Source organism: Balearica regulorum, chromosome 4, assembly GCF_011004875.1.
Source record: "Balearica regulorum gibbericeps isolate bBalReg1 chromosome 4, bBalReg1.pri, whole genome shotgun sequence".
Classification (NCBI taxonomy): Eukaryota; Metazoa; Chordata; class Aves; order Gruiformes; family Gruidae; genus Balearica; species Balearica regulorum.
In genome coordinates, this window is record NC_046187.1 from 2,551,266 (window position 1) to 2,578,860 (window position 27,595).

At 49.1% G+C, this 27,595-nt stretch overlaps 1 protein-coding gene across 5 annotated transcripts in view; it reads left to right on the forward strand.

Annotated features, from left to right (window-relative positions):
• Nucleotides 1–27,595, forward strand: part of FRAS1 (Fraser extracellular matrix complex subunit 1) — a 160,062-nt gene that overhangs the window by 99,004 nt on the left and 33,463 nt on the right. For all 5 annotated transcript variants that reach the window (XR_012835140.1, XM_075750918.1, XM_075750920.1 and 2 more), the window contains 14 exons: nucleotides 2,797–2,943; nucleotides 4,459–4,599; nucleotides 4,805–4,945; nucleotides 5,574–5,717; nucleotides 6,258–6,528; nucleotides 7,715–7,799; nucleotides 10,682–11,008; nucleotides 15,734–15,887; nucleotides 18,993–19,171; nucleotides 21,925–22,041; nucleotides 25,314–25,428; nucleotides 25,930–26,067; nucleotides 26,883–26,915; nucleotides 27,184–27,315. Coding sequence is in view for 4 of the 5 variants with exons in the window: in XM_075750918.1 (XP_075607033.1) it covers nucleotides 2,797–2,943; nucleotides 4,459–4,599; nucleotides 4,805–4,945; nucleotides 5,574–5,717; nucleotides 6,258–6,528; nucleotides 7,715–7,799; nucleotides 10,682–11,008; nucleotides 15,734–15,887; nucleotides 18,993–19,171; nucleotides 21,925–22,041; nucleotides 25,314–25,428; nucleotides 25,930–26,067; nucleotides 26,883–26,915; nucleotides 27,184–27,315 (2,124 nt within the window). In the remaining variant the exon portion in view is untranslated. The remainder of the gene's footprint in view (nucleotides 1–2,796; nucleotides 2,944–4,458; nucleotides 4,600–4,804; nucleotides 4,946–5,573; nucleotides 5,718–6,257; nucleotides 6,529–7,714; nucleotides 7,800–10,681; nucleotides 11,009–15,733; nucleotides 15,888–18,992; nucleotides 19,172–21,924; nucleotides 22,042–25,313; nucleotides 25,429–25,929; nucleotides 26,068–26,882; nucleotides 26,916–27,183; nucleotides 27,316–27,595) is intronic.

Sequence of the window (27,595 nt, forward strand, 5' to 3'; positions counted from 1 at the left end):
AGAGGCTTTGCGTCCCGTAGTAAAAATCTGCAGGGGAGTTTGTGTAGGCTTCCTTGTTCAGTTATCTGGGCAGGACGTAGAGAAGCGGCCAAAAGCGCCGATGGATTCTGGGCTTGGTGAAAACTTGACGAGTTCAGACCAGTTGTAACCAATTCTTACAAAGGCAGCCCCCCTCCCCGCTCTACGACCTGCCCGTACCCGCCACGGACGCCGTATTAAGACTGTAGCATTTACGCGACGTTTTTCCACGTGGGAAGCCTCAGTAGAAAGAAGGTCCGGTGTGGTTGGCACGGCCCCGACCGGCGTGGGCTGCGATATTTTTACCTCCTAATGATCTGATGTAATCGATCTGGTGTCAAGTCCAGCGATGCTTTATCCTGCTCCTGCTATCCCTTGCGAATCTCGCGGGGCCCCTCTTTTCTTTTATTATTTTGCGTTGGCTCCGGCCCTGACGTCGGTTGGGTTACTCCTCATGTGATTATTGGCCTTGATGTTCCAAAACGCGAAATTATATGGCCCAGAGACATAAAAAATATGAAAAAAAAAAACCCAAACCTTTTTGAATTGACCCACTATAATACACACACCTACAAATGAGTGAGTGCTTAAGTGGTTTGGTTGCTGTGAACCTGAACGCTCAGCTTTGTGAAGTCTTGCGTTACCCTGATTGAAATTATCCGGATTTATGATAAAATAACCCTGTTGCACTGCACCGAGTGTAGGTATCAATGTCATCCTATCTAGACCCGATGTCTTTACTGATGAGGTCCTGCAGGAGGGACCTGGTGTGGTTGTCAGCTTTACCTGCCTTTTGTTGAAATATACGGTTCTCCCGAAACTATTATTTCCATTTTATCAGCAGAATTGGAGACAACTTGCATAAGTCCAAGGAAATAGGTGGGAGACTTTGTTCCGTTCTTCCCTTGACAGAAAAAAAAGGCTATTCAATAATAATGAAAAAAAGGAAAGTAATGAAAAAGATGAATAAAACAAAGGAATCATGGGATTCTCATTGGCTAGTTGCCTACAAGCTCTCCAAGATATTCAGTGTTCTCTCCTCCCTACACCGGAATACCTCCCTTCCTCGTAAAGATGTCCTTTTCTAATGAAAACTTTCCTTTTTGATAGCTCCTCTCTCAGGACATCATGGTAGAAGTGGAACGTTCCTGAGGACTGTACCCTTCCTGAATTTGGTTCAGTAGCTCAAATGCAAATAGATATTTTATTTTATTTTTTTGGCAAGCAAATTCAACTACTCTAATCTCCTTATTGCAAATGGCTTTTGAAGAAGTGTACGTAATCCTTGTGGCAGGAGGCTCAAGACAAAGTCTGTTGGCGCGCCGGATTTTTGTCATTCCGAGCGTCACTCGTGCCTTTTCAAGTGAAGTACTGCTGATAAGCCGCGTAGATAGAAACTGTCCCAGGCTCCTGGCAAACTTACCGCTCAGAGGTAATGAAAATTGAATAAACGGAGGTTGGCCGTTAGACTGAGCAAATTTGGTCTCTCTTCAACGTTTATCGGAGAGGCGTTGCACTTTTGAGGAGCTCGGGTTTGGAATGAAGTTCAGCGAGATGCTGAGGGCGTGCGCGGACTCTCGGAGGTGTTTTTAAACTCGGTGATGTTACGGGCCGAGGAACCAGTGCGAAGCTTAGCAAGTTCTTCGTGGGTTTAAAAATGCAGAGACGGAGTCACGCTGATAAAACGAGCAGATAGGATTGCTTTCAAATACAAGGTTTTGCTTACTGCTCTGGCACGCCTCTGTGGGTAACCCCGTTTCTATAGATTTACACCTCGCATGGAACGTTTTACCACGCTTTTAAGAGTTGGCTTTTCGTAGCACTTACAACTAGTAATTTTTCCATGTTGTATTCTTAAGTGAAGCGAACTCCGACTGGCACCAGAGCACCTAATAAGACCAGCTACTAGATTCTTTAGGTAATCATTTTGTTAGAAATCATTTGAACCTCACTAACATGCAGACCTTCTCTGAGATTTTTTTTTTAGATGAGCTAAAGCAAGTAACTATTTTGAAGGGCGCTGGGTTCTCGCTTCAATGAGAGCAACATGGGTATTGTCACATTTACTCCGGTATTTTGAGGTTTTGTGGTTATAAAACTCTGCCTTGAATTAAAAGCAAATTAAGTATTAATTAGCATGTCACTAAGTTAGCATTCCACAATTAGCATTCCACAATTAGCATATCACCCTGGACATCAAAGAGGTGAGTTGAAATAGTCTGAACCTCTGGACTTTGATCCTAGATTCAGTAAATCCCTGAATTATTTTTTTCCCCGGCGTCTTTATTTGCTCCCCGCAGCTCCAAAAATTCACGCTGCGTGCACATGAAAAGGTGGAAACGTTAAGCGGAATGAAACGGGCCGTTGGTCCCACCGAGGTTTGCTAACCGGATTAGTCTACCGGGGTCTCCAAATTTGCGTCTTCATGAGTTAAGCCTGGAATCATATGAAACACAGGTTCCTTAAATAAATAAGCAAATCAGAGACAGGGAAAGCTCTTATTTGGGGGTTTGAATTCAAGGTGAGTGTTTTACCCTGACCTTTCCAGAGGAGGGTAAGAAGCGGCGTGAGGAGACGTAACAGTCTGTTCCAAAGGGAAGGAGGCTTTTGACATTTTGGCGGCTGTGAAAAGGAACGTAAGCAGCCAAAACTCTGAAGCCTCCGCGGGTACCTCTCCAAGAGGAGTCGCGAAGCTACAGGATAATACCATTTTGAGTCGTACAGTTGGCTGCTGCATCGGTAATTACAGTTATTTTCTTTATCTTTGTCTTCCCGCAGCTTGCAACAGCCAGTGCCTGAGCTGTGAATCAGCCGCCGGCTGTACATCTTGCCGAGATCCCGCTAAGGTCCTGTTGTTTGGAGAATGCCAGGACGAGACCTGCGCTCAGCAGTATTATCTGGATTTTTCCAGCAAGACTTGCAGAGGTGAAAAACACGTTGCTGGTTTAAAGAAAAAAAAAAAAGGAAAAAAAAAAATAAAATTGCAAGTGCCTTGGCTAAGGACAACCCGCGAGGTTGCAGCGTGATCTGTGTGGGTGGCCTGCTTTAAAAGGGGTGTACGGCGGGGGGACTCGTTCGGTGACAGCCTGCTCCCGAGGTTTTTACAGTTTTTTCTCTTTTTCGGCAGTCTACTGCCGAAATACTTCAGCCTTTCAGTGAAACGAGATGATTGCAAATCCTTCTCTTGCAAATGATTTAGTAAGCGAGCCAGCAAACTTTTCAAGGGTCAGGTCCGGCAATTCGTTCAGTCGTGGGTCAGCTGAATAACGCGTGAGCTCACCAGCCTGAATCTCTTCGAGAGTGTTTACAGGCCCTCGTGTACCTCCCGGCTCCTCTCCGTCTTAGTAAATACTGTGTTGCTGGATGACTGCAGGAACAACAGTTTGGAGTGATTTAAAGGATGCGTGACTCGAAAGATTTCCAGAACTCCCAAGGAGAGTGTTCCATCATGGAGATCAGGGAGGATAACGTGGCTTTACTGCAGCTAAGACCAGGATATAATAGAAGTGACTTGTTGTTCAGTGGTCATTTCTAGCTGGCGCTCTCAGTGCTTCAGCCTGGCTTAACTGAGCCGCATCCGTGCCCTTAACATTGCGGCTCTTCAGAGAGGTGACGTTGTCTGGTGTTTAGGGTGTCGGAACGGGGCAGGACTCTTGTCCTGGCTCTGTCTTGGACGTGCTGCATGGACTGGAGCTGTTCAGCTCACCTCACTGAGTCCTTATTTCCCCCCCGCCCTCTTCCTCTTGCCCCTTTGTCTGTCTGGTCAGCCCAAGTGTGTCCGTCATTAATTTCTGATCCCGACCCTCTCAGTGCCACCAAGAAACCAACAGTAGCGTTGGCAGCTTGAGAAGTCCTTGGGCACGTGTGCGTGGTTGGGGCTCGTCGGCCGAAGACTGGAGGGGAGATGGTGGAAGCAGATCTGATCCCAGCTGGATCCACCGGGTTTCTGGCCCGTGGACTTTCCAGGGGGACATTTGGACTGTGAGGGACAAGGATTTCATTTTCTTTCGGTTATTCGAAAACGTGAGATTGATGAAGCAGGGTGGATAATTGCTAATGAGCAACAAACTCAGCGTTGGCAGAAGAGGAGCGTTGCTACTTATGGGATAAAGTCAGGCTCTACGGGCAGCCAAACTCTGCCAGCGCTAGCAGGCCCACGTGCTGCACAAGAGCCGAGCCTGCTCGCATCCGACATAGAACATGTGAAGTCCGAGAGGGGGGAAAAACCCCACCCATTTCTTGAGTTGTAATAAGCCACTCAGTACAAATCATGCTTGCCTTTTTTTTTTTTTTTTTTTTAGTACCTCTCTAACAGGTTTTACTGTGCTCTTTGCTCTTAGGGCTTCTGTTCCCATAGCTTGTAGACCCCACGTGCTAAGCACTCGTATAGGGTGAGCACCCCAGGAAGGGCTGCCCTGCACCGACTTTTTTTTCTTCCAGAGTGTGACTGGAGCTGTAATGCTTGTAAAGGTCCCCAGAGCACCGACTGCCTGCAGTGCATGGAGGGCTACGTTCTCCACGAAGGAGCTTGCGTGGAACGGTGCCCTGCAGCCTTCTACAAGGAGTCGGACACATGCCAGAGTGAGTTCTTCTGGAGCATTACTTCTCATTACCGCTGGCAAAATGTTTCCCCGCTTGTCTGCAGTTTGTGCACGTCTTGCGTTCAGCAGGAATTCGGCGCTCTAACTTCAGATCTCTCGCTGCCCTCCAACGCAAACACGTGGACAACGGGGCTGCGGTTCCCGCGGGGTGTTACACCTGAACTCTTTACATTTACGACTTTCAGGGTGCGATCCGCACTGCCTCCAGTGTCGCCGACCAGATGAGTGCAGCCTTTGCCGAGCTCCCTTCTTCCTCTTGGACGCCCATTGTGTTGGCAAATGCGGGAAGCGATATTACGCAGACCGCGCACGGCGAAAGTGCACGGGTAAGCAAAGCGAGCGTGATGTCGGGGAGAGGGACCGGGGTCGTAGTCCGTGTGCTATACGCCGCTTTTTCTCTCCAAGGCTGAGGTGAAGAGGAAGTGCTTAGATGCTGGGTTAAACTTGCTGCTGAGGTGACGCGGTGCCCTGAGAATTCGCTAACTGTGTCTGCATTCAGACGTACCTAATTCGGGAGGAACGAGATCTGTTGTCGATGGCTTCTGGGGTGGGGGGGGTGTGTGTGTATATGCGTGTACACACTCTATATGAATAAACAGGTCCTTTTTAAAAAGGTTTCAGTTGTATTTGTGGGTTAACAAGCTGTGTAGGACTTGAATTCGGAGTACTTTTTTCAAAGTGGTATAACACTTACTTAAAACCCCATTTCTTCCGTTTGGAAGATCGTCTCAGGTTCTCTGTAGTCAGTGGGACAGTGGTCAAATGAGGAAAGAACTTGTTAACAACTCTTTTATCTCAGCGTTTTGCCCCCGCTTTCCGACTGGTTTTGCCGGGTAGGTAGGACACAAATAGCAGCGGCGTTTCTGTTCCGATGCCCGGGACAGCTCTGCGCACCGGCGGCCGCGTTGGTTTTTTGCGGTGTCTCAATGGGGTTGTGCTTTCCATCCGATTCAGCTTGTCCTCCTGGGTGCCTGGAGTGTGACAGCGACAGCCTGTGCCACCTCTGCGACAGCACCACGTTTCTGAAGAATAAGATCTGTGTTTCTGCCTGTGGCCAGGGTTTCTATGGCAATACACGGACCAGAGAGTGTGAAGAAGGTGAGCGTCTCTTGCGACAAAGCGCCCGAGCTGGCGAGCTTCCGGCAGATTTTAAGGCCAGGAGTAGGTGTTCCTTCAGTGGCATTTTTGGAATTCAGTTTTGCGCAGTTTGGAGTCGACCGTTAGAAGTCGGCAGCTATTTTCCTCCAGCTTTTTTGTCTCGTAAAATGCGCACGGAGGTGGTTTGCTAAGCGAAGGTACCTCGTTAGGCTTGGAGGCACGTCTTTCCAATCACAGCATCGTTTATCGTCGATGTAAAACAAATGAAAAAAAAAATGTCTTGGGGGAAATCGCTTACTAAATCAACTGTGGCACTTGCTTATCTTTTCTTTGTTCTAAACGAAGCCTCTCAAAATCATAGCGGGGATCGGGATGGATTGCAATTCTTCTTGGGGTAGCGGTTGTCCCCCCAGGTCAGTAACGAACAGGGCGTTAGAAGGGTCTGGTCCGTTATCCGAAAGATGGTAGTGACAGGTGAGATGCTAACGCAGCCCGTGCCTGTAATTCATTCAGTAACACTTCTCCTTTCTTTCTTTTTAGCCGGCGAGCATCCCTTGAGCTTCCACGTGAACGGTACCCTCGCAGTGGGGATTGGCGGGGTGAAGCCCCTAGACCTCTCCTTTCTGGGTGTGCGTGACCTGGACGGTGACGCGGAAGAGCTCTGGTTCCATATCGACAGCGCTCCCTCCAACGGCAGGCTGGTGATGGCCGTGGACGGGAAAGAGGTGCAGCTGAGCAAAGGCGACCGCTTCAGCTCCAAGGATGTGAAGGAGAAGAGGGTCCGCTTTGTGCACAGCAAAGAGAAATCCAGGTGACTCTGGGGAAACTTTTTTGAGAGCTTTTGCCTTTAAAAAAATAAAAGACGTATCTTGAGAACGGGTATTTCCTTGCTCCTTGGAAACATTCTTAGAGTGAAGCACACTTCTCACTGCTGCTGAATAAATTACTGATGTACTTACACGGTACCGTCCGTAAATGATGGTGCAGAAGTGCTCTATTTATGGTACAGGAGGTGACTGTCATCCAGCTACCAAACCTGTTGTGCTTTGGGGGTGCAGGAATCCCTCTCATCTTTAGGATACTCTGCTGGGGGTTTAAAACTGGCGTATTAGTCTGGCTCTTAGAACGATTTCTTAATCCAGTCAGGAAGATGCTCGCGTGACGTCAGCGCTATGCTCTGCGGCACAATCTGCATTCAGCCATTACTGCTTAGCCTGCGCTGTGAGCCCTGTTAGTGTCCTGGGATAATTAGCGGTGATTAGTAGTTGGCAGTGCTCGCGCTGCAAGCATGTTGCAAGGAAGCAGATTTTTCCTGCTGCCAGGCAATAAGCCATCCTGCCAAATTTCACGCTTGATTTACATCACCATAAAGCCTTGGGACTAGACTCATCTCAGGGGAATTGTTCTACGTTTCTGCCCTTTTCTGTCAGGGTGTTCTTTGATCCGTCGTTTTCGGTAAGACTTTCAGGGTGTCCTCCTGATGCCAAGGGTTAGCTCACGCTCGCTCGACCTGGGGCACGTGTTTCTGTACCGTGCTTTCTGTTTTGTCTGCCTGGTAGTCACGGTGGAACGTCGGGGGGTCTTGTCTGGAGAAACATAGCTACTTCACGCTCAGCGTCTTTGGGTGGCGTTACTGAAAAGTAAATGGGAAGCAAAAATGCTGAAAAGTGGGAGCTTCTGGTCCGAAGCCAGATAAGTGACATTTTTCTTGAGCACTGACTAGCTGACATTTAGAATAGGCACTTTATCTTGGCGATGCCATCCTGTGTGGGTAGATTGTTACGTAGTTTAAGGGATTTAATTGCCTGTTGTGACTGTTGTGAATCTTCAGGAAAAAATACTGTAAAAACGTAACTGGAAAAACTTGAGCTAAAGCTTCTTTCGCTAAGCTAGTCGTTTTTACTGAATATGTAATATTTTTATCATTATTGAGTCCTGCAAGAGCACTTCATTAATTTATATTATCCTGTATTTTGGCTTGTTGGGGACTTGTTTAGGAAAGGACGGTTTTCCTTGAAGGTCAGCGATCAACAGTTCTTCTCCCATCCTGAGGTCGTCAACATTCAAGCATTTTCAACCCAGGTAACGTGACAAAGCTGGGAAACAGCCACAGAGTTTGTACCGTTCAGAGCCCTGGTTTCTTGCAACGGTAACAAGGGAGCTGGGCAGAACTTGAGCTGGAGTTCAGGTTAGGCGGATGAGACTCGACTCGCGCTTAGTCGAGAGGCGGCCAAGAGTCACGTGGAAGAACTGGACGTGGGGTGAGTGACTGAAGAAGCTGGCCCGGGTAATTTTGCTTGTGCGGGGAATTGTAGCTGTGCAATCATAGAGCAATTATCGGCGAGGACTGAGGAGTCCCTACGGTTCAAATTGTTCTTTGGATCCGCGGATGGTCTCGTTCAGTTCACTGCAGGGCAATCGAACGGTGATTGATCCCTGTGGTAGGATGCTTTGACAGTCAAGAGCATTTACTTAAATGCTCTCTTCTAGGACAGTTGGGAATTCAATCAGCATGAGCTCTTTAAAGCGCGTCTCTTAAACCGCTCAATACTTCTCGGCGAGTTGATGGTACTGTCAAGTGTCCGTGCCTCTCGTATTATTGTGATTTCAAGTCTGTAGCACGATAGCGGGTAGGGGCCTCACCCGAGAGATGGTGTTACAGGCGCCGCGTTCCCGACTCCTTTTCCAGGGCGGGCTCTCCGAAAGGCGAGGTATGAAGAGGTGTGCGAGACGCACCTTAAGGGAGAGGGCTCAGCGTTTCACAACGGAGGAGTCGTTCGAGCCCAGCCTAGCTGCGGGTGCCAGGCTCAGCCTATCAGCAGGTCACATCATCGTGTCCCTGCGGGCGGGCTTCGATTCCCGCTCGAGCTACAGGTGTTGCTGGGATGCTGCTGGGAGGGCAGTGGATGCGATGGAGCTGCCCGGGCCAGCGTCCCGCTTGCCGCTGGGCGTGCTGGCAGTGAGTTCACCCTGCACTGACTTTAACGGGCTCCGGGCTTCCAAGGAGGCTTTGCAGCCTGCGCTGAGCTTTGCCCGCAGTCGAACTGTCTAGCTGAAAGCTGGCTCACATAGCTTTGCTTGAACTGAACTTGTTGTGGCTACTTGGCGTATTCCAGCGGTATAAAGAGACTTTAAAGTGCAAATGAGGTTCTCCTGCTCTTAAGGCCCATCTACATCCTCGGAAGGGCATTAAATGGCTTGATAAAACTGTAACTGGAAATCTGGCTATCATCCTTCCTCGCGGAGTGCCGCGAGCCTGACTCAGCGTCCATCCTCGCAATGAGTCATTTAAGAAACGCGTTTCTTGGAATCGTCGCGGTGGAGGATGGGTTTGCGTCTGAGGTCGCGGGCGCTGTTCCGCGCTTCACGCCGAGTGCAGCAGGAACGTAGCCAGCAGCTCAAAAACATGGTGATACCACGCCGGGGGCCTCCGCTTTAATGTACTTAGTGTTCCTTTCAGGAAACAGCTCCTCCTGAGATGCGTAATTCTGTGGTTCTCTGACAATCTAGAGACTTTGCACTGCTTGGTTTTTTTCCGGATTGGGATCCTAGAGAGGTGATAGCTTCAGAGTCGGGAATTACAATTTTTTTTAATTGCTCTTTGTTGCTTTTACTCCTTCCATTCCATGTTAGTCATTCCCTAACTTCTGGAAATGAGAAGTGTTCTAGTTTGTCCTTTCGTCTAAGGCAAACTGTGGATTTTGATCCCGTTGGGTGTATATTGATTCTGGCTGGTGCTGAAATGGTTGCTCAGTCTAATCTCTTGTTTACCTCAGTAGGACATTCACCCAAGTAAGAGCTGCAGGCACCGCCCCAGAATACCTAAGGGGGGTTTAATAGCAGGAACCTTGCCCGCCGGTCCTTACGAACCCTGCTAAGTTGTGCACGGGTGAGATGGCAGCAGTTAGCCCCGATGAACGCTCCCGGGGCTCTGACTCGGTCTCTGCGGGATCACCTCCCTCCTGAGGTGTAACCCGTGAAATGAAGTTTATTGGGATCGATGGAGACTGCAGGTTTAAACTTTCTTGACGATGACGAACCAGACAGCTGATTTAAACCAGCAGCAATGTGGACCCTTCGTTCTAGGACGAATAAGGCCGTGTGGAGTCTTTGCAAATAAGTAAATAACGATGCTGACGACACTCGCTTTTGCTGTCTTTGAGATGGACTTTATCGGCTCGAGACAAGCAAAAGCACTTCCTTCGGTGCTAGTTGATTGACTCATTTCTGCTTAGAAGCACTAACTCAAGTTTCTGCCTCTCGGTTTGGCTCATTGCTGTTAGTATCCTCTGTAGGTTATTCTCCCTCTCCTGTCATTCTTCCTTGCTTCCTTTTTTTTCCCCTCTCTGCAACTCATTTTAAAACAGATAACCCTGGCACGCAGGTTGCGTGGGGTCTTATTCTCCAGCCCAAGAGACGTTGAAGTTATCAAAGCCGTAGGTTACGCACGGGGAGAGCGTGGTGTGTCTCCGTCCCCAACCCACCCTGAACTCATCATTCACATACAGAAATCTCCCGCGTCTCCAGCGGGGCCAGCCACCGTACCTGTTACATATAGACCTTCCAAAATAGTTGGGGTCCGCGGTGCCATTTGAATTTCCGTGGCTGGTAATAAGGCAAAGCTACGTCCCTTGTCTCTTACCCGTGCAGACAGCAAAGGGAATACAGGCGCTAGCTGATAACTACGTTGCTTTCTGTATAAAAAAAAGGGGTTTTTTTTCCTTTCCTAAGCTTGCCGTGGCATGAGAATCTTCTTTTAGTGTAACTAAATCAGTCTAAATGGCTAGTTATTCTGCAATCTGCCCACTGAGGGCAGGAGAGCAATTCTCTGCTGCTTAGAAATAGGAGGTTTCCAGGGACGAAGCGAGCGAATTTCCTTAACCCCACATTCTTCATTCCGGACTTCGATCGCGATCAAATTGCTAAGGTTTAGCAAACACCTAAGAGCTGCTTTTGTGTTTCAGGCCCCGTATGTGTTCAGAAATGAAGCCCTCCTCGTCCGCAGAGGGGAAACCGGGACTATAACAGAACTGTTGCTTGGCGTGAGAGACAGCGACAATCCTCAGGACGTCGTGCTGATGGTTTTAGAGCCTCCACGGCACGGGCGGCTGATCAAACCTCCCGGAGACTCGGCTGCTGCAGTCCACGTATTCCACCTGGATGACCTTGCCGGCGGACTGCTGCGTTACGCTCACGATGGCTCTGACACCCGGGACGATGCCGTTGTTTTGCAAGTGAACGATGGGTACCGCTTCCAGAACGTCCTGTTCCACGTTAAGATTGCTCCCAAGGTACGTGCTGTGACGTTAAACCCTCGCAGGCAAATTAGAAGTCTGGAGAACCGTCCCCGAGGTGTCACTAATCCAACGTGACCGACAGGCTGCGGTCGGGGCGGGAGCAAGTAGCGGATTGATTGAGTTTTGGAGGTCACCTGAATTTCGGCTTTGTGACAGGACTGGTTCAGCTCGAGCCGCGCAGCTTTGACAATTCAAAGTCCGTAATTACTTGACAAAAACGATTTTCTGGAGTTGCAGGCGTTAGAGAATGAGCGGATGGCGGGGAGAGAGGGCTGATGAGATAGGCAAACCGGTCTCCGGGCTGATGGGCGGCATGAAAGGACCCGCGTGAACCACACAACTTGGCTCGGGAGGCGTAGCGCTGGTCCTTCGGTGGTGGCGGGGTCCGCCAAGGTCGGCATCTCTGCTGTTCCCTCAGCCTTGCTCCGCTGAAACCTTTCACTCGGTGCGTCTTTCTCTTTGATAACTTCCCGAAGGACAGGGCGCAGGCACCGAAATTCAGAAATTATTAAGAAGTATTTTAATTTCTCTTTCTTGCTTTTATTGCAGTTCATATTGAAACCCGGTTGCTTGTCTCTTCTGGTTTTGAACGTGAAGTGGCACTTGGTAGTAAATTTTATAGAGGTTACAGCAGTAGCATGGGAAACAGGGGTGCTTTTCCGTTTGTTGATGAAACAAACCCCAGCCTAACGGTTCCTGAAATACCAAGGGTATGAAATATGCGGTGCGTGCGGTAAAGCTGCCAAAGCGCTTGCAAGCATTTCAGTTCCGGTATTGTGCTACTGTAATAAAACAGAAGGAAAAGAAGGTGAAAATTTCCTTATCCCTTAATTAACGCGAGAGAGTAATGAAAAACAGAGCTGTCGGAGAAGTCCGCCATTTGCAGTCTTTTTATGGATGGATCTGAGAATTACACAGTCTTTGAGGGCTTCCGCTCCCTGAAAAGGCGTTAGGAGGAGATGACGTTACCCCTCGGGTGCCCTCCTCGCTGCTCTGTGAGATGTCTTTCACAGCAACTCGGGCGCGACCGTTTTAAGTAAGGTTTACAAGCAGAACGTGCCTCCGTGTAGTTAGCACGAGGAAGGATTGCTCCCGTTTGGACCCCGCGGGTGCTCCTAAAGCCGCTGTAGCAATCAATGATAATTAGTGATGTGACTCACACATCAGCCTGGGAATGACAAAGGGGTTGCTGTCAGGGCTGGTGCTGAGTTATTAGACTCCTGGAATAAGAGCAGCCCTGCCAGTGGTTTCTTTACCCAGATCCCTTACGTGGAGCCTGTGTCAGATCCGACTGTAAAAATGCTTGGACACCACCCTGTCTTGTTTGTAACGGTTTTGGTTTGGTTTTTTTTTTGCTTTCGCTTAAGCACATTCTTGTAAATGCCGGTGAGGGTGAATTGCTGAGTATAGTTTCTTTTATCAGCCGATTTTGCGCTCCCTCGTCTCTCGTTATCTTTCCGAGTCTCTCTGCGCAGGTCTTGGCTACAGAGAAGAATGAGGATGGGGATGGAGGTGAGAGCGGAGTACGAGGGTAGAGCTGGCGGATACCCACCTCCTGCCTCATCCTAATTAGCATCGTTGTGGAGTAGCCCTGGGAGCTGAAATGCATGCGGGGTTTGCTTCTGAAAAGGTGCTGTTGAGACCCACGCGTAAAGACTCTTTATTTTTTTTTTCCACCCCCTCTTGGTTTACATCCAAAGATTGCTAAAGAGCCCGGTAGGAGCCTGGCTGGAGGTGTGGGAGCTCGAGGTGCGAGTTTTGAACCTCGTTACTTAGTTGAGTACGCGGAGCTTGTTATAACGTGCTGCTGGATGGTTTTAGATAGTAAGTCCTGGTGTGAAAGGATGTTTCTAGGGTTCCTATTCAGTGGGCTCCCACTGTGTAATTCTCAGACATTAATCCCTAGGAGCGCTGCGGTGAGAGCGTGCAAACAAACAAAGGACAGCATAACCTTCCAAATATTACCAATTGGAGGGGTTTATTTCTTCACAACAAGCGTGCCTTGTTTTCTGCAAGGTGCTTTTTTTAGTCCCTTCGGTTGCTAACCGCCTCCTTTTCCCCGGTCGGCCCATCCAAACGCTTCGTCTGACCTACTGCGCTCTCAACAGCTGCCCTCTATTTTGAGAGCTCTTAATTTGCACTGCCGTATATTTTTGTTGACGTTCTCTAACGATTACAGCTTCTGCAAAGTTAGTTTGAGACCTGCTGGTGCTTCGTTTTTGGCAGAGCACCGCCAGCGGTGCTCCGATGGGGAATAAGGAGCCCATGCCCTAGAAAATATGACGGCAGGTTCTGCGCCGTAAGTCGGAGGAGGTCAGACCAACCCGCGCGTGATCTGCCCGTTGCTGACGGGATACGGAAGCCTTGCCTTTCTGAGAATCTAGGGACAATGCAGGAAAAAGACAAAAGATGTTGATTTTGGGGGTGTGTTGGATCCCTAGAGGAGATCCAGCTAAGGGAGGTCTCCAAAATATTTGCAAGGCATTGCATCTTGCCCTGCCTGGGAGCAGGTAAGTGAAGCCTGGACCAGGGAGCGTGTTAGCATCCCCGGGCTCCCCGAACAAACTTTTCCTGCCCGGTGAATTCATTGGCAGAGTTTCCTATCTGTGTGCTCAGGTGTCAGTAACAAAAAAAAAAAAAAAGTAAAAATCTAATGTGATTCTAGCTGTTTTGCTGAAGACGGGGTGAGCGCTCAGATCAGGCAATAGCTTGTCGCTAAATATGTTTTTAAAAAGCTTACCAGGCAAAAAGAGCTGTCTCGTGACTGCGTTCTTATTAACGAGCAGGATCGCAGCATCAAAGCCACGTGGAAATGGTGTGACAAAATGCCAGACTGGCTTCCCGTGGCCAGTGAAGGAACGTTCGATCGTTTAATTACCGAAAAGCCGAAGGGTTCCATATTTGTAGCAAAACCACCACCTTGTGTTTAATTAACATTCGCTTCAGAAATATTTTATTTTCAAACAGTGCATTTTGCCTGTCATTCTTGGAAGTGTGGCTAGTCTCTCTTTCTTCTCCTTACACAATAAATCCAGGGACATTTCTGACCTTTTCAGTTTGTTTTCTGCTCCAGAGTGATGCTTTGCTAGGCCGGTATGTGTCAAGACGTGATCGAATCAATAAGGTCAGAGGAAAGTCATCATCTATTTTGGCAGGGTTCTCTTGGCTGGCACAGGGTCTGGTTTTCTCCTTCACTCTTCTTTTAAAAAAAGTAAAAATAAAGCAACCGTTGTGCTGGGAAGCTCTTGACCTAACACAGTCTAAGATCACGCGGCGTGCAAAATAAGTGTAGTACAAATTAAGTGGGTGAAAGTTGTGCAGCGGACATGTCAAAATGGAGATGGGAAACCATCCTTGAATGTGATTCTTTTTCACAAACATCTTTGTAGCGCTCTGTCGCAGATTCAGAAGAACATAGTAATCCGTTCTTGGGGTGATGCGTGATTATGTAGGGTAGGAAATGACGAGGAAGATGATCGCTTACATGGAGCAGTCAGGATTCACGACAGGCAGTTTCAAGGTGATTCTGCAGAAATCACGTTTACAGCAGCTGGGCTTATAGGAAAGAACCATGGCACGGAAAAGGTGACGGGGATTTCGGTGGCCTGTCCAACAGAGCATGGGTTAACAAAGTAATTTAGAGCCAAAAGGGCTCAAGTAATCCTCGAATGCCAGAGTATGTGAAGACGGTAGTGAAACCATTACTGCATCCTGACATCCGCGTTTCAAGATGCTTGAATGAACATTGCATAAATATTCATCGGGAAAAAAAGCCGCAGGAATAATTCGGAAGTTAGAAAACCCACCGAGTAGCAAAAGGCTTTGCGGGATGCTCAGGCAGACTTCAGTTTTACAAAAGTGCTTAAGAGATGACTTGACCATGGGTGTAAGTCCCCACCCGGAGAGAAGATATTTGATCTAAAAGGCTTTGCACAAGTACGTTCGGACTTAGCAAAAAAAGTGACGTGGGTCTGGTGCAGTAGTTACGAAGTGAAATCTGTATACCACATTTCTGGATGTTAAACTGCTGCTGTTCGAGCAAAGGATGGAAAACTGTCGTAGGTCGTGTTTCTGCCAAAATCCGTCATTAGCATTTGCATCCCCTTAAGTTTAATTTTCCCCCGTCTTGTAGAAAAGCATGAGGTTGGTCTTCAACCTGGGTTTGCTCACGGAGAGGTGATAACAGTTATAGATGTGTGTAAAGATAACGGAGGAGCCACAGAGGGGTACTTTTGAATGGGTAAGAAGCTGTTGTTCTCCAAGTACCCTTGAAAAGCGTGTATTTTTAGAAATAAAAGGAAGAGAGGTGAGAGGAAATGTGGAGCCAATCAAACTAGTATAGCAGGCTGGATACTTTTCTTCAGATGTTGAGGGTAGTGAATTTTCCACTGTGCCCTGGAGAGAGATTCTGTCGAGACGTGTCAAAAGTCAAGCGGAGAGAGAATGAGGATGGTGGAAAAAGACAAAATTACGGAGGGAGACTGAGGTCGGAAGGTTTAATGTCAGCAACAGGTACTTAGAAACCGTGGAGGACGAGGTCAAGTTCTACAGGGTGAGAACCGGGTCCCAGGGATAGAGGTGAAGGATGCACAACCCTTTCCTGAAGCAGACAACCAGGGCTGAATGCATAAGAGATTCCAAAATACTCTGCTTGATCCTTTTCACTCGAAAATCTCTTTCCATCGATTAAGCCTCTTTCTGCTGTCCCCCTGCATGCAGGATGACGGAAGCCCTCAGCTGGTGACCAATTCCCTGGTCTGGGTGCCCCAGGGAGGCATGCTACAGATCTCCAAGAGAATTCTGCACGCCGAGCTACCCGGTGCCCGTGACTCCGAGATAACCTACACCATCACCAAGGACCAGCCAAGACACGGTAAATATCTTTGGAGTTTTGTTGTCAAAAAGCAGCAGCTGTAAGGTGTTGCTTTTTCACCCCGCGTGCCCCAAAGTGTCCAGAAACAGGAAAACGGTGAATTCTTGTCTCCAAATTCCTTTTGAGAGGCTCTGATCTCGTCTCTCAGAGTAACGGCTTTCACCAGCAGCCCCACGCGTAGGACTGGATGGGAAAGAGAAGACGTCCTACGTGGAGGGAAAGGAAGTACGGACAGAAAAGAAAAATGTTGCTTTTGCGCTCAGCATCACCGTTTTCTTCGCTAGAACCATGTCTTGAAATAGTATATTTTGCGCTTCTATGAAATGACATCATTGCTTTTCATTTGCTGAGCCGGATAAAATTAGAGGTTCCCTTTAGCAACATCGGGGCTGGGTTTTTTGCCTTTTGCTGTGAAGAGAGGCTGGTTTCCATAACAGCTGCCGGTACCTGATGGAAACACAGATTATGTTCTTTTTTTGCAATTTAGAAGAGAAGTAATTAATTTGTATTCCCCCTTTAGTTTTCTGCAGATGAAGGACTCTCTTCTCATTTTTAATAAGCATTTACAGGAAAACAAGAATTTTTTTTTCCCTGAGGAGCTTGTCTCCTGCTGCCTAACCCTAACCAGAATTTATGATCTTGTATTTGTATCACCATAATTATCTCTACTGTAATTAATTGCAATAACACAAATGGGTTTATAGCTGTAGGTGAGTAATCAGCAGTAGAAATCAATGATCTTCAAAATTTTATCTAAAGTACTATTTCACAGAAAGGAAGGAAAAAAATTAGACACAGAAATGTAGAAAAAGGATCCTGAATCAAGGGCGGGGGGGGCTTATCTGCCTATCTTAGTATTTGACTAACGGCAAAGATAGTCATACCTGTCGAAAATACGTAATTTGATTTTTAGATAGGAAAAAACCCCACTTTGGAATGAGCTACTACATTTTGTGCGTGGACAACGAAGGCTTCTCGCCCTTTATTTCAAGAGTCTGAAGCCAAACGAGGGGGATGTAATGAGGGAAGGAAGCTCTCTGTCCACATCCCCTCCTTCTGCAGGGCGCGATTTGCTTCTGAACAGCGGGGCACCGCAGAGCGGTCGCCTTTTCGAAGGATCTCTTTACGCTGGACCTCCTGTTTTGCCCCTAGAAATAGAACCAGCGTCTTCCCCGGCTCTCCTCCCGGCACGCAGGATGCCTCGACAGAGCTCCGTTATGTGGGAAAAACTCTCCCTTCTCTAAGAGCGGGTATCGTTATACCCTAAGCTGCTCCGTGTGACGTACGTTCCTAGAGGACGAAGTTTCTGAAGCCAACGAAAAGCGATGCAAGTGTGCGATCTTCTTAAAACGAACGGGGCTCTGGAAATCGCAGCTGTATAGCCTCCGTAGATTTCCATAAATTGCCCGAGGGCGCACAGGTTGTACGTGCCTGCGCGTAACCTACCAACAGGTGCTTTTCTTCTTCAAGACAAACACCTTTCAAATCGGAAACTGTATGAGTAAACGTCACAGACTTGTCCCTTCTGACCGCGTTAAATATTAATTTATAAGACGACGCAGGGACGTGCGTCTTGCTTAAAGCAGCTGTACGTTGTGATTGTTCCTTCTCTAACTTTGGGAGGGATAAACAACTTGCAGGCGCTGACTCCTCTGAATATTAGCATAGAGCGTGAGGATAAAATGGAAGTGTGATATTTCAGCTTGCTGAAGGATTTTATTTTTTTTTATTACTCCGACTGCTCGAGGGTGGTTTTGGGAAATGAACTGGGAGAGCTTATGCTGGATGTTTTGCATAGCAGAATGATTAATGCTGTGAGGAGAGTTGAAGCGATGTATAATATATGTGGCTTCTGAGTTAGTAGCCACGAGGGATACTTTCAAAGACTAGTAGAAAAGCACAATGTATGACTAACAAGCTATTTAAAGAGCAGCTAAATTATATCTAGTCAGGAATAGTAAAGATAGGGAACCGTATAATTTTTTCACAGATTACATGTTAATTCCAAAACAAGTAAATGACATTGTAAAATAGAAAAACACACCATTTATTTCGATACTGTAGCTCTCTGTCGGGTTTTAATTTCCTTTATGTGCGCGGTTAGGAAAAACGTTCACCTCAGTGAAATTAATGACCCGGGTTTTGATACCTTTCTCTTGGCGAGTTGAGTAATTTTATGCAAATCTGCTGAAGATGAGTAGTGCCATCAAAATCCAACCCTCGCAGGCCTCTGTGAGGAACGCTGATGGCCGGTGGGACACGGCCTCATCCTGCTCTTCTCTGTCATACCTGCAGTGGTGCCGGGGATGTTTCGGTCCAGCTCAGAATCTATTTCTAATACCAAAAGTCAGAAATAAGCTGGATGTTAGAGAGACGAACGCTACGTACTCTTTGGAGTAAGAGCTACAAAGCAGCGCCTGCAGACTTGCTGTACAGCCTGTGATACAGAGCTCCTTTACTATTTCTCTCCTTTTCAGTTGAAGGTTTCTGTTCAGCCGAGCCGGCTGAGTATACTTTTTGGCATAATAAGTCCCCAAAAGAGCTAGAAAAGAGCTGACCTTGACAAAATCAGTATGCCATGTTCAGATACTTCAGTTGTGCCCTCGAGGGGAAGATGGCCGGTCTGCTGCAGTGCTTTTTCACCCTGATCGCGTCTCACTTCCCTCTTGTCCCTCCACAGGAGCTCCAGAGAGGGAGGCATGTCCTTTCCCTCTGGTTTTCCGCTCGGTTTATCAAACGGGCACGTTTCAAGGTTGAAATGGGCTGCTCAGCGGGCAGAACAACATTTTGGGAGTTTAAAGTTGCCGATCCTGTTCGTTACTTGACCGTGTATTTCTTCTGTGTGCTTGCACGAGTTACTCGATGTGCCCTTTGCCAAACCAGGAGAGCAAGTTTCCCAGTGTCAGTGGGATGTCGGGAGGTCCGTGAGTTGGGTTTTAGGAGCTCTGCTGCTATTTCTGTTAGTCACACTAGATGGAAAAAAAAAAAACCCCTAAGACTGGGTGGACGTTTGTCTCGGATGCTGGTCAGTTGGTGAAAAGGCCCCTATCCCTCCTTGTTTTCTCACGCGTCGTGCGCTGGCTGTTCATCTTTGCTTTTTCCCAGGGGAAGTGGTGCTTCTGGTCCCGATGCCGGCAGACGGCCCAGCAGACTCCTGGCAGCTTCTGCCCGATGGAAGAGCAGCCTCGCCTACAACCTCTTTCACCCAGCAGGACATCACCGAAGGCGTCGTGTGGTACAGGCACTCTGGATCTGAAGTAGAGAGCGACTCCTTCCAATTCCAGGTACTCCTCAGCGTATTCACGGGGCGCGCGGCGGTTCCGCTGGCGTTTTTCTCTGAGCTTACTCAGTCTGCCGTTCCCTCTGTCTTGTGACCTGAAGTTTTAATAGACACGCATACGTGAATAAATGCACGTGCGCAAATGTGCGCGTGCATGTATATTTGTGTTTATATGCAGACTTATGGGTACGTAGCGCGTGTTGCTTGCCTCTAGATGAAGATGCTCCTGTGTCAGGGCAGATGCAACCCATCATTGCACTCGTGGGAGACTCTTACTCGTGCACAAGAGAGTTTTTGCTGCGCGTGGATCCCCAGGTTTATATCTGTGGCGGTGGAGCCAGCCAGCCAGCCACGACGTTGAGCCACACGCGATGGCGTTAACCTTCTGGATGTCAAATCACGGGCCGTGCTGCAGATCTGGAGAAAATTGCCCTTCGAGTAGCGTCTTGACATTTAAGCTGTAAAATTAACAGCTGGCCTGATTGTCTGTGGAACAATTCCATCTCGGGGAGGAAAGGGGTTTGTGGAAAAGCAATGGCGTTGTCCTGGCGCCTGCTAGCTTGTCTGGGCGGGAAAGCTCTCGGAGCTCGAGAGTCCCCAGAGCGAACGGGCAAACAGATCAGCGCTTACCAGCTTCCACGGGCTGAAACCAGCAGGCCTGTAACATCCCGTCAGCGTGACGCAGCGTGTCCAGAGGCTGAGTCTTGCTGTGACGGTGATCCCTTCTCCGCTGGCTTTTTGCCTGTTGGGTGGGATTGTCCCTTGGGGACACCCTGCCGATGTGCTTGGGCTTGCTTTTGGGGAAGAAGTAGGAATAGGAAATGGTTTTTTTGCCTGGCAGTCCTTAGGAGAGGTTAACAGAGAAGGTAACCTGCCGCCTCCTTTCCGCCACCCTTCACCCTGAGATGAGGCTGGTCCCAAGGGACGAGGGAGAAGCGGGGAGGTGGCTCCAGAGGCCACGCGCTTGGCTGTCCCGCAGCTGCTCCAGCTGGGGCCGGACCCACACGAGCAGACCCCGACCGAGTGCTCCTGGGCACGCTCTGCTAGGGCAGGTCCGGACATCGGGGAGAGCGCTGCCCTGTGCCGGCTGCGCGCCTCCACCTCACGCCCCGGCTGCAGGAGGTTTGAGCCCTTGATACTGCACGGCAAATACATCGCCCTCTCATAAAACCTGTAATAATTACTCCAAGTGCCTTTTTTTAAATTATTTTGCAAGCCCCAAAACCAAGCAACCCTCCTACCTCCCGCAGTCCTGCAGCTAATAATTGCATTTTCTGCTGTAGAGTACTGCTTCTTGCAAACAGACCAAAAGGCGCAGATACCCCCCAGCAGATGTAATACTAAAATAAATCCCACCGCCCCGCAGGTTCAGCAGCCATAACATTCCTCAGACAGGTCCTTGCTGTTTGCTTGGAAGGTTTAACAGCCTCCCATAATACTAAGCCTACGTGAACACTTGCGTGTGGTATTTGTTACATCTGGTTTACAAGTCTGAAGCTATTACTGTAGCACCGGAGAGGCAATTAAGGTAATTTCTGAAGTAATTAACATAAGTGATAATGAGGAATTTGTGAGCGTCGGTGTTGAACGAGCTAATCTTTAGCTTAATTGCTGCATTCCTCTCACAGAGCATGCATTTTGCATGAGTGAAATGTTTGGGTTTGGTATCTTGGAGCGGTAGCAGCAATCGTACGGAGAACCCTACCGAGCAAGGGAAACCACGACTGCCTGCGTCACACCAGGAGACCACGGCGCATCTGTCTGAGTCTCCGTCCGTGGATCGGGGCGTCTCAGAAAGGGCCCACGCGTTGCTTTCATCAGCGTTTTGGCAATTACCATTCGGATGACAGCAAACGGCCGAAATACTTTCAACCGGTTCAGCACGGCACACGGTTTTATGCGGTTTCTTGAAATTAAGCTTGTGCTGAAGTCCGTCCGTGCTCACAAAGCGCTCTAGTGAATTCAAGCGCGGATTTCCATCCCTACTGAAAGATAAAGCCGTACCCGAGCCTAGCAAAGAAGGGCGCTGTACTTCGTTGGGTGCTCGCCTTATCTCAGGTTTCTGTGAATATTTGCAGGCTTATCTCTAGGGGATGGTTTTGGTCCTTTGAATTTTTACGGATTGAGTATTTTTTGCTTTATACGTCGTTACCGCAGGTTTGTTATTGGGAGGTTATAGATACCGCGGACTTCACTTTGGTGTTACAGCGGCGTAGGGAATATATTTATGGGTGTCTGTGAAACATGAGCGCAGCCCGCCTCGGGAAGATGTTGGGATCGCAGGGAGTCGCTGCCAAGGCAGCGCCGTTATTAAAAGACCGGGTATTTTCACCTTGTCAGCACAACCGATGGTCATTTCGAGGGCGGGAGGAAGGTTTCAAACCCCATTATTTTTTCTGTTCCTGCGATGAAATGTCCCGCTAAGCTGTACAGCTGGTTGGAGTAAAATTCAGCGAAACTGTGGCAGTGGCTGGGGGCAGCAGGAAGGAATAGCAGGTAGGGAGCTCTCTCTCTAGATGTTAAAAAAGAGGAAACCGTTTCTAGCTTGTACAGGCGATAACGGAGAAACTGGTTGCTATTTAAAGGCCTTAGTTCCCATCAGCTACCACTCCTGGATGCTTTGGGTTGGGATCTGCGGGAAAGGGGTGTCTTTGCCTTCCCAGGCCAGGAGGAGAGGAGAGGGACAGTATGAAACTGGGCTAGAAATACAGCGGTGTCCTCTGTCAGGTGTCCAGTCGTGTGATCTTTCCTTCCCAGGTGTCCAGCTCTGCCGGTCCGCACACCAGCTTGAAAAGCCACGTGTTCAACGTTGCTGTTCTCCCGCAGACGCCCAGAGCACCTCAGCTTTCCCTCGGCTCCTCTTTGCACATGGCTGTAAGTGTGAACGCACGGCGCTGACTGACGGTCTCTAGGAGAGTAAAGCGAGGGGGAGGGGAAAAAAAAAAAAAGTTGAAAATCTCGATATTAAAAGTGAGGACTGCATAGACTGGAAGGGAGAGGGAGGGAGAAAAGAGAAAAAAAAAAACATTTAACGTGTTTTTTTAATGGAATTGTTAGTGTTTTGAAAACACCTTTTCCCGAGAAGCCATTAGGAATGGCAAGAGTCAAAAACCGTGGGTTAGAGAGACTACAGTGAATAGATCTTGCCAGTAATTCCACCGTAAACGTTATTTATCAGAACTGCAGCCCACCCACATTAGAAAGTTTTCGTCCATCGTTCTGACATCAGGACCACAGACTGCAACGCACGTGGAACACGTTCAGACAAGCCCTTTGTGTCTGCATCCGTGGGACTGAATTACCATCTCTTGCAGCATCAACGCTGGGGATGCCCGTTTCGATGAGAGCTGTCTCTCTACTGTTGATATTTCCCCGACTGTGTTAATTGAAAAGATGACCTCGAAGCTTAAAGTTGGTTTTGTGAGCTCTCCGACTTGGGTGCATGCCTTCTCCATGTGTCCCCGTCCCATCTGTGGGTGAAGTCCAGCCTTCCCCCCTACTTGTCCTGCTCTCTCTCGTTCTTTGGTCCTGCGGGGAGGGATCCCGCGGGCAGGAGCTAGCGCGGAGCTTCAGGGCTCTGCACCCAGGCCACCCGCTGGGATGCGCAGAGAGCCAGGACCCAAGAGGCGGGGAGTTTGATGTAGACGTCGCCTTGGCCTCCTAGCTTCGTTGTGGTCTGTGGGGCTCTCAAAGGGGGGACCAGGATCGTAATCCACTGAGCAGCAGTCCTGAGCTGAGTGAGAGAGGGCAGGCAGAGGTGAGAACCGGCAAGGAACGTGAACGGAGCTGATGCCAACCCTTCAGGCAGGAGCTGCCTGCAGGGAGACGGAGAGCTGGGTCTACGATCTCGAACGTAGCATGCAGTCATCTTGGGTGTCCCTCCTTTCTGAGGATTTCTTCAGAGCGTGCGAGGTGCCAGCAGTACGCTCAGCATCGCCAAACAGAACTCCTGCGCCCTTGGGTGCTCCCCGACAGACCAAAGCAGACGGAGAGTCCCACGCGGCGCAGGAGAGCAGATGGGGCAGACCTCCCAGGGGCAAAGGACTTCTAAGCCACCACAGCCTGGAGGCACGGGACCAGGAAAGACCAAAGGAAGCGGTGGGAGAGGGATTAGTGAAAAGTCCGTGACATGACGGCCTTGTCAGGATATAAAATAGCGGTGACCTTTCACGGGCCGTAATAAAACATGCTCAAACTGCTACTTGGAGCAATAGCCAGCAATGTATCTTTCTGCTCTTGACTTTTTGTTGTTGTCATTATTGACAAAATTGATGGGAGAGATGTCTGGCTGAGCCGTGCAGGGCTGAATTTTATAGCTAATTACACACCACAAAATTCAATAGCGCCATAAAATACGTTTTACTGAGGGGCACCTCGCAACCTGTGAGTCCTCCCTCTGGGAGAGACAAATAGGCCTTGGAGGCAGCTGTGAAGCAACCATAACCTTAAATCTTCCTATCGTAAAACTGCACTTCCTTGCATCAACGTGATTGAGTTCTGTTCATCCGTCTTCAAACTCCGTCGGAATTAGACTGGCTTCTTGCCTGAAGAACAAGCACAAAATGTTAAGTCTTCCCATACCTCTAGCCTTGTCTTTGAGCGTCCTGCTGAGAAAGGTCACAGCAAGTTTGGTGACTCCGTGGTGGTTAAACTGGGCAGACGTGTATACTGTCTTTTCCGTCAGTCAAGTTGCCTGGTTCCCCCGTATCTTAAAAGGAGCCTGAGCTTGGCTCTGGCCGAATGCAAACTGAGGTTGGGTTTGGGAAGAAGACGGTTCTGTGAGCATATGAAGAGGTGCTCCTCTCCCTTCCCTCCCTCCTCCCGCTCCCCCAAAGGGACCCCACCGTTAATTTTCAGCCCGCCCTTTTTTATGGAGCTGTATGCAGCAGCGCTGATAACACAAATAAACCCCGCGGCTCTTGATGCCCGTTAGATATGTGACGCTTTCACATCTCAGAAGGACCGACGGGGTTTTATTTAACCGCTTCACAACAGTCATTCACAGGCTGTGGTTTCTCCTCTGATGTGTTGTGGGTGAAAAACACTGGAAGAAGATGAACTGGGGGTTGGGTGGCATTTGCGGTGTGCTGAGCTGCACAGGAAACCTCGCCATGGCGGCGTCCAGGCCAACGTCCCGTCTACGACCCAAGGGCAGCAGAACGGGGCGCGGGTTCGGCAGGGCGGCCCGACAGATGTGTGACCAGCACGGTTCAGTGGGCTGCACTCGACGTGGCCGGTGGAAACCTGCAATTTGTTCCTGAACCTCATCGTTTCATGTTCCAAAGCAGATGAATTAATTGCCCGTATCCTTAATTTAGCTTATTCTCTCCGTATTTTGTTCGTGATTATGGAATGAGCTGGATGCTTTTCCTACCCAGCTGAACTATTTAATTCAGTGACTTCTCGTAGCTGTTAATTCCGCAGGATTAAGGTTCACGAACACATGCAAGTTAACTGCCTTTATGCAATTAAGCCTCTTCGTGCAGCACGGTAATTCCTGTAACACGCTGCCCGCCTTTGGCTAATGGTAATCTTGTAATGGAAGGATCAGAACATTTTTAGACAGATTTAAAAAAACAAGAGAGAAAGCTTCGGAGCTTTGCTTCCCCTATGTTCCAGTGGAAATGGCTGAGTCATTTTCAGGGTTTCTTTTAAAAACAAATCCAGCCCAACCACATCAGACTATACCAGAAAACTACGCAGGCAATGAATTATATCTTCATCCAGGGAGTTTTTGATCAAATTAGATTTTCCTATATTTCTTCTTAGATGCTGTAGGTCAAAAAAAGAAACTCTTCTACCTGTGAGCGTGGAGGTTGTGCATCTGCAGGGGAGGACGGGGTGCGCTGAAAACACCCCCGCTTGCCTGGGCAGCCTGAAAGTGGGCATAAGCTCGTAGTTTTATGAAGGAGGAGGCGTTTGTCTCTTTTTCGTGGTTTATAAGCCCCTTCTGAACCAGTTTGAGGGACTTGGGAAAGGTTCAGCCCATCCATCCCTTGCCAGTTTTAGATCTAAGAACTAGACCTTTAAATTCAGAGACTCCCTTAGATTTAACGACAGCAAAGCAAACGCTCATTCAATGCATTTTTGGGTGAATCTTCCCATGTCTCTGGCCTTGATGCTCATGGTCTAATGTGTTTATTGAGGTGCTGGAGGACCGCGTGACAGTGATTGAGCCCCATCACCTCTCCTTTGTAGACCCGGAGATTCCCAGTGAGAAAATCCTGTTCAACGTGACTATCCCTCTCCCTCCCGGCCAAGGCAAGTGTACCTATTGGGAACTTGGCAGCTTGCTGCTGAATTAATTGCCGTGCTTCCTGAGCACGTCTTGCGTTTTCCCTCAGAGTAGCATTCTGCGGAGGCACCCGTTAATCTGTTCGGCCTCCTTCATTAGCTTTTAAACGCCTTGTTTCTTAACCCGATTTCTTTGGCTTGTTTAGGAGTAAGCCGCAGAGCTCGGACAGTTTTCTTATTGTTGCCTGGAATATATTGAATGTTGTACCCCGTGGCTTTCTGCTTTCCACCTCTCTGGGGAGAGGTATTTGAGGAAATGGCTAAGTGAGGAATCGCTGTTTAATTTGTCATGACCCAAGAACCCACCCTCGATGCAGTTACAGCCATCTGACTCCTTCAGGAACCACTGAAGGTGTAAAAAGAAGCACCTGGGGCGGGGGGGGAGAAAAAGAACCTATGGCCTTTGGTATCTTGTTTGAAAAGTAAGACGGATTCCTCTTGTTAATACTGAGCTCTCTGCCTCCACAGGCATCGTGGAGCACAGAGACTGGCCTCTCTCCCCCGTCAGGTATTTCACCCAAGCAGATATAAACCACGGCAAGATTGCGTATCGCCCGCCGACTGCAGCTCCTCACTTGAGAGAGATCATCGCGTTCTCCTTTGCGGGTAAGGAACCGAATGTTCGTTGTAGTGCCGTGTCGGACTGGTAGAGGTAGCCGGACTGCTGGTCTTCCTCCGGTCCTGGCGTGGCTTCGTGGTTACGTCCACGCTCGCGAGGACACGAGGCTCGAACGAGAGAAAAAGGAATCTGCCTCGGAGGAGCCTAGCAAGAGTTCACTGTTTCTTGCGACTTCCACAAGATTTCCCGCTGTGGTGTGGTTTAGCAACGTTCAGTGAGTTACGGGGATACGGCGGCGTTCGGCGCAGCGTTAGCGTGGGCGGCGCTGGTGCTGGGTGCTGCGCTGGGCAAACTGCTGATCTGCTGCTGCCTGGTTAGGAACTGGTGTTCCCCCTGCCGTGCTTGAGATCTTTGCTGCGCTGGGGGTTTAGTCCTTGAGATTGAGCCTAGAATCGATGAACTGAATCAATTTAGCCAGGATATTAGAAGATTTCTACCATCAGAGGAGAAACAGTCTGGAGCAGGAGGTGGAGGGGCAAAAACAGGACAAACGGCAGGCGTGTTTGACCAGTTGATGCGCAGGATTGCGTGGTGAAGTGACAGTACGTGGTAGATGCAGTTCTTTGCGTCGCCATGCCTTCTGCTGACATCAAGAGGGGTTTCACAGTTTGGAGGATGGAGCAGCACGTGCTTTCTCGCTACCTGGAGCGAAGGCGAGGAAAGAGATCTTTCCTTGGTGAGGGAGGACTCCAGGCTGGTTGAATGTCAGCGCTTGGTTTTTCCAAAAGTTCTTCAAATCCACCTCGGTATGAGCTTTCCTGTCCTGACCGCAATTCCTCTGTGCTTGTGTTTGTCCCGTCAGGTCTCCCAGAGTCAGTGAACTTCCGATTCACAGGTATGTGAAGCTTTTGCTCTTTCCTGGCCAAAGCAGTTTTTATCCTTGTGCCCTTCATGTTGCCTGTTCATTCCTTGGAGTTGAGTTAGGGGCAAACAGAAATGCTCTTGGCAGGCGTGAATTGTCCGTAGACAAAGGCGTAGGTTGACGAGGTGGGAGAGAAGTCGGCGATGTGGGGTGGTGGTTTTGTACAGAAGGGTGAACTTCCCAGGTGTGAGTCCCTGAAAACGCATCCCTACGCTCAGGCGTGTTTTTTGTCTGTGTCTAGTGTCTGATGGAGAACACACCACCCCGGAGATGGTGTTTGTCATTCATTTGCTCTCCGCGGAGCAGCAGCCTCCGGTCTTCCAGATCACAGCTCCGTTCCTGGAGGTCAGCCAGGGGGGCAAAGCCACCATTGGTGAGTAGGGCGGAAGCGATGGGGTGCAGAGCTCGGCCCGAGGCACGGTCTTTATGGCCAGGAGGCCACGCGGATGGAGCAGGGGAGAGTTTTGGTCTCACCTCTATGCGTTTAGCTGAGGAGCTGTGGTTGTGCGGCCGCAACCACTGAGAAAACTGTGCAGAAAAGTGCCCGGGGGCGTGGCGGTGCTCCTCCAGCGTACGGCAGGTCCCTTCGTTGGCCGAGGCAGGGGAGAGCAGGATCAGGGACCCGCTGCCCCTCTGCTTTTTCCCCCTTAGGC